General features: G+C 45.1%; 1 protein-coding gene across 1 annotated transcript in view; it reads right to left on the bottom strand.

Annotated features, from left to right (window-relative positions):
* The window catches only part of ryr1b (ryanodine receptor 1b (skeletal)), a 301559-nt gene that overhangs the window by 136386 nt on the left and 153590 nt on the right, over positions 1-11583 (bottom strand). Inside the window, exons 59-62 of the mRNA XM_052469270.1 lie at positions 10151-10200; positions 4647-4707; positions 1939-2065; positions 50-158 (exon numbers count right to left, since the gene is read on the bottom strand). Of these exons, the coding sequence (XP_052325230.1) occupies positions 50-158; positions 1939-2065; positions 4647-4707; positions 10151-10200 (347 nt within the window). The remainder of the gene's footprint in view (positions 1-49; positions 159-1938; positions 2066-4646; positions 4708-10150; positions 10201-11583) is intronic.

Raw genomic sequence — 11583 nt, 5'->3', positions numbered from 1 at the left:
TCGTTATGTTAATGTAATATAGACTAGTTGAGGAGGTTGTCAGACTCACAGATGACGTCGTCCCCAAACTGGTGCTGGGCGATGTGGTCGAACAGGGTGGTCAGAACAGGGAGCAGGGCGATGGTGGTGTAGTTGATGTTCTGGGACACACCCTTCACCTGCACACAGAGACAAAGAGGAATGGAGGAAAAGAGGGAGAGATAGATTGAGAGGGGAGAGAGAAGGAGATGGGTGAGATGGAGAAGGAGAGGGGTGAGAGAGAGAGATGGAGAAGAGAGAGAGATGGAGAAGAGAGAGATGGAGAAGGAGAGGGGTGAGAGAGAGATGGAGAAGGAGAGGGGTGAGAGAGAGAGATGGAGAAGAGAGAGAGATGGAGAAGAGAGAGAGAAGGAGAGGGGTGAGAGAGAGATGGAGAAGGAGAGGGGTGAGAGAGAGAGATGGAGAAGAGAGAGAGATGGAGAAGAGAGAGAGAAGGAGAGGGGTGAGAGAGAGATGGAGAAGGAGAGGGGTGAGAGAGAGAGATGGAGAAGAGAGAGAGATGGAGAAGAGAGAGAGAAGGAGAGGGGTGAGAGACAGATGGAGAAGGAGATGGGTGAGAGAGAGATGGAGAAGGAGAGGGGTGAGAGAGAGAGATGGAGAAGAGAGAGAGATGGAGAAGAGAGAGAGAATGAGAGGGGTGAGAGACAGATGGAGAAGGAGAGGGGTGAGAGAGAGATGGAGAAGGAGAGGGGTGAGAGAGAGAGATGGAGAAGAGAGAGAGATGGAGAAGAGAGAGAGAAGGAGAGGGGTGAGAGACAGATGGAGAGGAGAGGGGTGAGAGAGAGATGGAGAAGAGAGAGAGAAGGAGGGGGGAGAGAGAGAGAGATGGAGAAGAGAGATAGATGGAGAAGAGAGAAGGAGAGGGGAGGGAGATAGATAGATGGAGAAGAGAGAGAGAGGAGAGGGGAGAGAGAAGGAGAGGGGAGAGAGAGGAGAGAGGAGAGAGAAGGAGAGGAGAGAGAAAGATAGATGGAGGAGAAGAGAGAGAGGAGAGAGGGGAGAGAGAGAAGGAGAGGGGAGAGAGAGGAGAGAGAGGGGAGAGAGGAGAGAGAGAAGGAGGGGGAGAGAAGAGAAGGAGGGGGAGAGAGAGAGAGAGGTTGGAGAAGGAGAGGGAGAGAGAGAGATGGAGAGAGAAGGAGATGGAGAAGAGAGAAGGAGAGAGAGGAGAGGGAGGAGAGATAGATGGAGAAGAGAGAGAGAGAGGAGGAGGGGAGAGAGGAGAGGAGAAGGAGAGGGGAGAGAAGAGAGAGGGGGAGAGAGAATGAGAGAGAGGGAGGGGGAGAGAGATGGATGGAGAGGAGGGAGAAGGAGAGAGAGAGGAGAGAGAGAAGAGAGAATGGAGAGGGGAGAGAGAAGGAGAAGGAGAGAGGAGAGAGAGAGGGGCGAGAGAGAGAAGGAGGGAGGAGAAGAGAGAGAGAGGAGAGAGGGGAGAAGAGAGAGAGAGAGGGAGGGAGAGAGAGAGAGAGGAGAGAGAGGAGAGAAGAGAGAGGAGAGAGAGAGAGAGGAGGGAGGGAGGAGAGAAGAGAAGGAGAGGAGAGAGAGAGGAGAGAGAGGAGGAGAGAGAGAAGGAGAGAGAGAGGAGAGAGAGAGGAGAGAGAAGGAGGGAGAGAGAGAAGGAGATTTTTAGAGAGAAAGGAGGAGAGAGAGAGGAGAGAGAGAAGAGATAGGAGGAGAGAGAGAAGGAAGGAGAGGGAGGAGGAGAGAGGGAGAGAGAGAAGGAGAGAGGAGAGAGAGAGAGGAGAGAGAGAAAGAGAGGGGAGAGAGAGAGAGAGAAGGAGAGAGGAGAGAGAGAGAGAGGGGAGAGAGAGAAGGAGAGAGGAGAGAGGGAGGAGGTAACTCAGCAGGGCAGCTGTGAGGAACCACCTGCTGTAGGACTAACGTTACGGTATCATCTCTGACCTGGTTCCTGCTAGAAACCTTCCCCAGCTTCAGATTCTCCACCATCTTCTCTATGTCGTCTGCAGCGCTCTCAAAGAACTGACGCAGTCCTGCCTTCACAATCTCAGGACCTGACTTCATTACCGTCCTGGAGAGAGGGAAAGACAAGAAGAGAGAGATCATTACCGTCCTGGAGAGAGGGAAAGACAAGAAGAGAGAGATCATTACCGTCCTGGAGAGAGGGAAAGACAAGGAGAGAGAGAGAGAGAGAGAGAGAGAGAGAGAGAGAGATCATTATGTAAAAACTATACTGTACGTTTGAATAGATACACAATAGAAAATAAAGGAGAGTGTAATATAATATTGTAGTATATGTGAGTTGTATTATAGTAGTGTAGTATGTGGGATTGTGTATTATAGTATTGTAGTATATGTGAGTTGTAATATAATATTGTAGTATATGTGAGTTGTAATATAATATTGTAGTATATGTGAGTTGTATTATAGTATTGTAGTATATGTGAGTTGTAGTATAGTATTGTGGTATATGTGAGTTGTATTATAGTATTGTAGTATATGTGAGTTGTAATATAATATTGTAGTATATGTGAGTTGTATTATAGTATTGTAGTATATGTGAGTTGTCGTATAGTATTGTAGTATATGTGAGTTGTAGTATAGTATTGTGGTATATGTGAGTTGTAGTATAGTATTATAGTATTGTAGTATATGTGAGTTGTAGTATAGTATTGTAGTATATGTGAGTTGTATTATAGTATTGTAGTATGTGTGAGTTGTAATATAATATTGTTGTATATGTGAGTTGTATTATAGTATTGTAGTATGTGTGAGTGTGTAATATAATATTGTAGTATATGTGAGTTGTATTATAGTATTGTAGTATATGTGAGTTGTAGTATAGTATAGTACTATGTGTGAGTTGTAGTATAGTATTGTAGTATATGTGAGTTGTATTATAGTATTGTAGTATGTGTGATTGTGTATTATAGTATTGTAGTATGTGTGAGTTGTATTATAGTATTGTAGTATATGTGAGTTGTATTATAGTATTGTAGTATGTGTGAGTTGTATTATAGTATTGTAGTATGTGTGAGTTGTATTATAGTATTGTAGTATGTGTGAGTGTGTATTATAGTATTGTAGTATATGTGAGTTGTATTATAGTATGTGTAGTATGTGTGAGTTGTATTATAGTATTGTAGTATGTGTGAGTTGTATTATAGTATTGTATTATGTGTGAGTTGTATTATAGTATTGTAGTATGTGTGAGTTGTATTATAGTATTGTAGTATGTGTGAGTTGTATTATAGTAGTTTAGTATATGTGAGTTGTAGTATAGTATTGTAGTATATGTGAGTTGTAGTATAGTATTGTAGTATATGTGAGTTGTAGTATAGTATTGTAGTATATGTGAGTTGTAGTATAGTATTGTAGTATATGTGAGTTGTAGTATAGTATTGTAGTATGTGTGAGTTGCTATTTACATACTGGGTCAAACAGCTGCATAACAGGCTGACCACACCTCTCGTGTTGCAAAATACATTTAGAAATCTATGTTATTCAATTACTGCACCCACACTGCTCGCGCGCGCCAACGAGTGTCTGCGTTTCCAAGGGCTACAATAGAACTCCTTTCTATTTCTGAGGCAGATTGCGCTGAAAGTCCTGCATCCCCTCATCTCCTCATTGGTATTATAGTTTATAGAAGCAGGTAGATAGCAGGTACCCACCGTGCCATTGGTTATACCCATGTGGGTGATTGAAAGACTAAATGTTTTGCCGGTTGTCGTGGTAATACTATGAAAGTGTAGATGCCAATCACCATATAAGTTCAAAGATGAAAAAGCCTGGAAAGAGGAGATGACTATAAACGATTGTTGGACCGTTTTATCTGTGGATTAATTGTTATAGAGGACCTTGTAGGTAAAATAACAACTCAATGTTTATATCCCAGGACAAATTAGCTAGCAACAGCAAGCTAGCTAAATAGGACAAATTAGCTAGCAACAGCAAGCTAGCTAAATAGGACAAATTAGCTAGCTGAATTGCTGTACATGTTCAATGCTTTTCGACCTGTTCCCAAAGTAATGTAATTGGTTCAAAGTTTTGTTTTGATATTTTAACCTGCGTGTCGTGATCTCATTTGGTGAAAGGGGACAAAGTAAACGTGTGCACGAGGGCGCACGCGTGCAGCCGTTTTGGGTTCCGTGTCAGACAAAGACATGGTTCCACGAGTACACATATTTATTCCCTCCGCTGGGCGGAGTCAACTCCTTGCACGTCTCGACAGCCAATACATCTCTGTTGCTAGGCAGAAGTGTAGGTGGTACCTCTCATTGGTGTAGTCATGGCCCTGCCTCCTATGTGTGCATGTCATAGGACTGTTCGTTCTTGACCTCATCTGACACATCTGGACAGCCAATCGATCTCTGTTGCCAGGCAGAACTTTAGCGATGCCTGATTCTCTCTCACTTCATCTGACTGTGACCTCAGGCCACATTCCTCCCTAATTCACTCCCTGTCCTAACTTATCAGTTGACTGAAAACAGACTGCGGCCCTTCTCCTCTCCACAGGATACCTGAGATGTAACAACATCCTGTTCTGACAGAATGTAAACATCCTGCCCTCAGTAGATCTCCCTCAGTCATAGTTGGTGTCCAACGGTGTGTATAATGTGTTGTTGGCGGACGTGTTGAGCGTGTGTTACCTGGCGTCCAGTGATCGTGACAGGATGTGCAGACAATTCACCACCGCGCCAGCATCCGTTCCTGACAACACACAGAGACTCTGTTATCAATCCATCCATCAAGCAACCAATCACTCAACCAACCAACCAACCAACCAATCACTCAACGAACCAGCCAATCACTCATTGGCCAATCACTCAGAAGCAGGCAATCACTCAGCCAACCATCTCACTCATTGAACCAACCAATCACTCCGAACCAGCCAATCCTCATTGGTTTATAGCCAAGCAGGTCAACCAACCAACCAATCACTCAACGAACCAACCAATCACCCAACCAGCCAATCACTCAACGGTTCAGCCAATCAGGCAACCAACCAACCAATCACTCAACAAACCAACCAATCACTCAACGAACCAACAATCACTCAACCATTTTTTTTAACCTCATTTTACTACCCATGTCAGTTAAGAACAAATACTTTTCTTAATGTCACTGGTCAATCACTCAACGAAGCAATCAATCACTCAACCAACCAATCAATCACTCAACAAACCAAAATCACTCAACCAACCAACCAATCACTCAACCAACCAACCAATCACTCAACCAACCAACCAATCACTGGACGAATTGCCAATCACTCAGAGGACCTTGCCAATCAGGTAACCAACCAACCAATCAACAAACCAACCAATCTCAAACCAATCACTCAACCAACCAACCAATCACTCAACGAACCAGCCAATCACTCAACGAACCAACCAATCACTCAACCAACCAACCAATCACTCAACAAACCAACCAATCACTCAACGAACCAATCAATCACTCAACAAACCAACCAATCACTCAACAAACCAACCAATCACTCAACCAACCAATCAATCAATCAATCAATCAATAATACCTGGCAAATGTAGATAGAAGATAAGTAAATATCAGCTAAACTCATTATAAAAAGGGTCAGTAGAAATAATCACTTGTTATTCTCCGAAAACAACTCAATGGTTGGTATGTCCCACCAGTTTATCCAGATACTAATGAATGACATGTAACTGTGCTGAGAGTAGAAGAGTTGAACAGGATGTGTGTGGCATCGTGTTTGGTGGATGAAGTGGACGCAGATAGAGAAGACACTGCCTCAAGCCAAGCGCTCTAAACAAACCAACCACACAGCACCTGAGTTAGCTAACCCCAACACCTGTGGAGGTTTGATCGTCACAACCAACACTTACTAACCACTGTGTGTAACCAGAGATGCTGACGGTTACACAACAACAACAACAACAACAACAACAAGAGAGGAGATGCAGCTAGCTAAGGAGAAGAGCAATGCAGAGCAGAAGCACAACTGTGGAGAGAGGTGGAAGTTTAGAGGGAGGCAGATAGAAGGGTTGGAGAGCGGTGGAGGTTTAGAGGGAGGCAGATAGAAGGGTTGGAGAGAGGTGGAGGTTTAGAGGGAGGCAGATAGAAGGGTTGGAGAGAGGTGGAGGTTTAGAGGGAGGCAGATAGAAGGGTTGGAGAATCTGTGACCTTTAGAGGGAGGCAGATAGAAGGGTTTCCTCCCTAATTCACTCCTGGGTTGGAGGATCAGTTAGAAGGGTTGGAGAGAGGTGGAGGTTCCAGGATAGGCAGATAGAAGGGTTGGAGAGAGGTGGAGGTTTAGGGAGGCAGATAGTATGGTTGAGGAGGTTGGAGGTTTAGAGGAGGCAGATAGAAGGGTTGGAGAGAGGTGGATAGTTGGGCAGATAGAGTCCAGAAGGGTTGGAGGTGGAAGTTGGGGAGGCGTGATAGAAAGCGTGTGTTACCTGGCGTGGAAGTTTAGAGGAGGCAGATAGAAGGGTTGGAGACAAGGTTTAGAGGGAGGCAGATAGAAGGGTTGGAGAGCGGTGGAGGTTTAGAGGAGAGATCTGTTGGAGAGAGGTGGAAGTTAGAGGAGGCAGATAGAACCAACCACCAGAAGGGTTGGAGAGGTGGAAGTTTAGAGGAGGCAGATAGAAAGAAGAAGGGTGGGAGAGGTGGAAGTTTAGAGGAGGCAGATAGAAGGGTTGGAGAAGGTGGAGGTTTAGAGGAGGCAGATAGAATTGGAGCGGTGGAGGTTTAGAGGAGGCAGATAGAAGGGTTGGAGAGAGGTGGAGGTTTAGAACCAGGCAGATAGAAGGGTTGGAGACCAATGTGGAGGTTTAAGGGGGGGCAGATCAATCACTGGAGAGACCAGGTTTAGAGGAGGCAGATAGAACGAATGGAGGTTTAAGGACCAGATCAATCAATGAGGAATGGAGGTTTAGACCTGGCAGATAGAAGATAGGAATAAGGTGGAGGTTTCAGCTAAACTCATTATAAAATAGAAGGGTTGGAGAGATAATGGAGTTTAGAGGAGGCAGATAAAAATCAAGGGTTGGAGATGTGAACGTTTAGAGGGAGGCAAATACTAAGGGGTTGCAGAGATGTGAAAGTTTAGCTGAGAATAGAAGGGTGGAAGAGGACGTTTGTGAGGGAGGCAGATAGAAGGGTTGGAGGAGGTGGAAGTGGAGGCAGATAGAAGGGTTGGAGAGGTTGCCTTTAGAGGGAGGCAGATAAACAAACCAACCACACAGCACCTGGATTAGAGGAGGCCAACACCTGAAGGGTGGAGGTTTGATCGTCACAGATAACACTTGGAGAAGGAGGTGATGAACGACAGAAGGGTTGGAAGGTGGACACAGAACAACATAACAAAACAACAAGAGAGGAGTGGGAGCTAGCTGGAGAAGAGGGCAGGCAGATAGAAGGGTTGGAGAGAGGTGGAAGTTTAGAGGGAGGCAGATAGAAGGGTTGGAGAGCGGTGGAGGTTTAGAGGGAGGCAGATAGAAGGGTTGGAGAGAGGTGGAGGTTTAGAGGGAGGCAGATAGAAGGGTTGGAGAAATGTGGAGGTTTAGAGGGGGGCAGATAGAAGGGTTGGAGAGAGGTGGAGGTTTAGAGGGAGGCAGATAGAAGGGTTGGAGAGAGGTGGAGGTTTAGAGGGAGGCAGATAGAATGGTTGGAGAGAGGTGGAGGTTTAGAGGGAGGCAGATAGAAGGGTTGGAGAGAGGTGGAGGTTTAGAGGGAGGCAGATAGAAAGATTGGAGAAGTGGAGTTTAGAGGAGAGATAGAAGGGTTGGAGAGGGTGGCAGATAGAAGGCAGATAGAAGGGTTGGAGAGAGGTGGAGGTTTAGAGGGAGGCAGATAGAATGGTTGGAGAGAGGTGGAGGTTTAGAGGGAGGCAATAGAAGGGTTGGAGAGAGGTGGAGGTTTAGAGGAGGCAGATAGAAAGATAGAAGGGTTGGAGAGAGGTGGAGGTTTAGAGGGAGGCAGATAGAAAGATAGAAGGGTTGGAGAGGTGAACGTTTAGAGGGAGGCAGATAGAAGGGTTGCAGAGAGGTGAAAGTTTAGAGCGAGGCCAATAGAAGGGGTGGAGAGAGGTGGACGTTTAGAGGGAGGCAGATAGAAGGGTTGGAGAGAGGTGGAAGTTTAGAGGGAGGCAGATAGAAGGGTTGGAGAGAGTTGGAAGTTTAGAGGGAGGCAGATAGAAAGATAGAAGGGTTGGAGAGAGGTGGAAGTTTAGAGGGAGGCCAATAGAAAGATAGAAGGGGTGGAAGTTTAGAGGGAGACAGATAGAAGGGGTGGAGAGAGGTGGAGGTTTAGAGGGAGGCAGATAGAAAGATAGAAGGGGTGGAGAGAGGTGGAAGTTTAGAGCGAGGCAGATAGAAGGGTTAGAGAGAGGTGGAAGTTTAGAGGGAGGCAGATAGAAAGATAGAAGGGTTGGAGAGAGGTGGATGTTTAGAGGGAGGCCAATAGAAAGATAGAAGGGGTGGAAGTTTAGAGGGAGACAGATAGAAGGGGTGGAGAGAGGTGGAAGTTTAGAGCGAGGCAGATAGAAGGGTTGGAGAGAGGTGGAAGTTTAGAGGGAGGCCAATAGAAAGATAGAAGGGGTGGAAGTTTAGAGGGAGACAGATAGAAGGGGTGGAGAGAGTGGAAGTTTAGAGGGAGGCAGATAGAAAGATAGAAGGGGTGGAGAGAGGTGGATGTTTAGAGGGAGGCCAATAGAAAGATAGAAGGGGTGGAAGTTTAGAGGGAGACAGATAGAAGGGGTGGAGAGAGGTGGAGGTTTAGAGGGAGGCAGATAGAAAGATAGAAGGAGTGGAGAGAGGTGGAAGTTTAGAGGGAGGCAGATAGAAAGATAGAAGGGTTGGAGAGAGGTGGATGTTTAGAGGGAGGCCAATAGAAAGATAGAAGGGGTGGAAGTTGGAGGGAGACAGATAGAAGGGGTGGAGAGAGGTGGAAGTTTAGAGGGAGGCAGATAGAAGGGTTGGAGAGAGGTGGAAGTTTAGAGGGAGGCCAATGGAAAGATAGAAGGGGTGGAGAGAGGTGGAAGTTTAGAGGGATGCAGATAGAAGGGTTAGAGAGAGGTGGAAGTTTAGAGAGAGGCCGATAGAAAGATAGAAGGGTTGGAGAGAGGTGGAAGTTTAGAGGGAGGCAGATAGAAGGGGTGGAGAGAGGTGGAAGTTCAGAGGGAGGCAGATAGAAAGATAGAAGGGTGATTGAACAGGAAGGGGTGAAAGACATTGATCGAGACGGATGGAAAGAGACAGAGATTGGGGTAGAGAGAGAGATTGAGATAGAGCTATTGAGATAGAGAGATCGCGATAGAGGCATTGAGAGAGAGAGAGAGAAAGAAAGAGAGCGATAGAAACAGACAGACAGACACAATGAGAGAGACAGAGTGAGATGGATATTGATGTAGAGAGACAGAGAGAGATGAGATTGATGTAGAGAGATGAGATTGATGTAGAGAGATGAGATTGATGTAGAGAGATGGTAAGATAGATGAGATTGATGTAGAGAGATGGTAAGATAGATGAGATTGATGTAGAGAGATGGTAAGAGAGATGAGATTGATGTAGAGAGATGGTAAGATAGATGAGATTGATGTAGAGAGATGGTAAGAGAAATGAGATTGATGTAGAGAGATGAGATTGATGTAGAGAGATGAGATTGATGTAGAGAGATGGTAAGAGAGATGAGATTGATGTAGAGAGATGAGATTGATGTAGAGAGATGGTAAGAGAGATGAGATTGATGTAGAGAGATGGTAAGAGAGATGAGATTGATGTAGAGAGATGAGATTGATGTAGAGAGATGGTAAGATAGATGAGATTGATGTTGAGAGATGGTAAGAGAGATGAGATTGATGTAGAGAGATGAGATTGATGTAGAGAGATGAGATTGATGTAGAGAGATGGTAAAATAGATGAGATTGATGTTGAGAGATGGTAAGAGAGATGAGATTGATGTAGAGAGATGAGATTGATGTAGAGAGATGAGATTGATGTAGAGAGATGGTAAGATAGATGAGATTGATGTTGAGAGATGGTAAGATAGATGAGATTGATGTTGAGAGATGGTAAGAGAGATGGATATTGATGTAGAGAGATGATAAGAGAGATGAGATTGCGAGGTGACCAACAGGCATCAGTCCACCATGCAGGTTCAGGATCCTTACCAAAGAGAGATACTCTGTGTCTCACCAGAGCTGCCAACTTACAGAAGATACTGAGGGAGGAGGAGGAGTAAGAGGAGGAGTAAGTGGAGGAGGAGGAGAAAAGGAGGAGTGGAGAATGAAAGGAAAGGGAGGGTATGGGAGGATAGGAAGGGAGGACCGGAATGAAAAATAAGTAGGTTAAGGTCAAACGGTCCAAGGAAATGAAGTAGATTCCATAAAAGAGGAGAGGAATGGAGTAACAAGGAGAGGAGGAGATATAAGGAGAGGAGGAGAGAGGAGGAGATATAAGGAGAGGAGGAGATATAAGGAGATATAAGGAGAGGAGGAGATATAAGGAGATATAAGGAGAGGAGGAGATATAAGGAGAGGAGGAGATATAAGGAGAGGAGGAGATATAAGGAGAGGAGGAGATATAAGGAGAGGAGGAGATATAAGGAGAGGAGGAGATATAAGGAGAGGAGGAGATATAAGGAGAGGAGGAGATATAAGGAGAGGAGGAGATATAAGGAGAGGAGGAGAGAGGAGGAGATATAAGGAGAGGAGGAGATATAAGGAGAGGAGGAGATATAAGGAGAGGAGGAGATATAAGGAGAGGAGGAGATATAAGGAGAGGAGGAGATATAAGGAGAGGAGGAGAGAAGATATAAGGAGAGGAGGAGATATAAGGAGAGGAGGAGATATAAGGAGAGGAGGAGATATAAGAGATATAAGGAGAGGGAGGAGATATAAGGAGAGGAGATATAAGGAGATATAAGGAGATATATAAGGAGAGGAGGAGATATAAGGAGAGGAGGAGAGAGGAGGAGATATAAGGAGAGGAGGAGATATAAGGAGAGGAGGAGATATAAGGAGAGGAGGAGATATAAGGAGAGGAGGAGAGAGGAGATATAAGGAGAGGAGGAGATATAAGGAGAGGAGGAGGAGGAGATATAAGGAGAGGAGGAGATAGTAGGAGATATAAGGAGAGGAGGAGATATAAGGAGAGGAGAGGAGGAGATATAAGGAGGGAGGAGATATAAGGAGATATAAGGAGAGTAGGAGATATAAGGAGAGGAGGAGATATAAGGAGAGGAGGAGAGAGGAGGAGATATAAGGAGAGGAGGAGATATAAGGAGAGGAGGAGATATAAGGAGAGGAGGAGAGAGGAGGAGATATAAGGAGAGGAGGAGATATAAGGAGATATAAGGAGAGGAGGAGAGAGGAGGAGATATAAGGAGAGGAGGAGAGAGGAGGAGATATAAGGAGAGGAGGAGATATAAGGAGAGGAGGAGATATAAGGAGAGGAGGAGATATAAGGAGAGGAGGAGATATAAGGAGAGTACAGCAGACAGAGTATAACAAGAAAGGTATTGTACGAAAGGTTTTAGGCAGATCATTTTTTCTTAATGAAAGATCAACGATTCTGAGTTTTTTTTTTTTTAAGACGTACCATG

The sequence above is a fragment of the Oncorhynchus keta genome, chromosome 1 (genome assembly GCF_023373465.1).
Source record: "Oncorhynchus keta strain PuntledgeMale-10-30-2019 chromosome 1, Oket_V2, whole genome shotgun sequence".
Lineage (NCBI taxonomy): Eukaryota > Metazoa > Chordata > Actinopteri > Salmoniformes > Salmonidae > Oncorhynchus > Oncorhynchus keta.
This window is presented reverse-complemented; position numbering and strand designations above follow the sequence as displayed.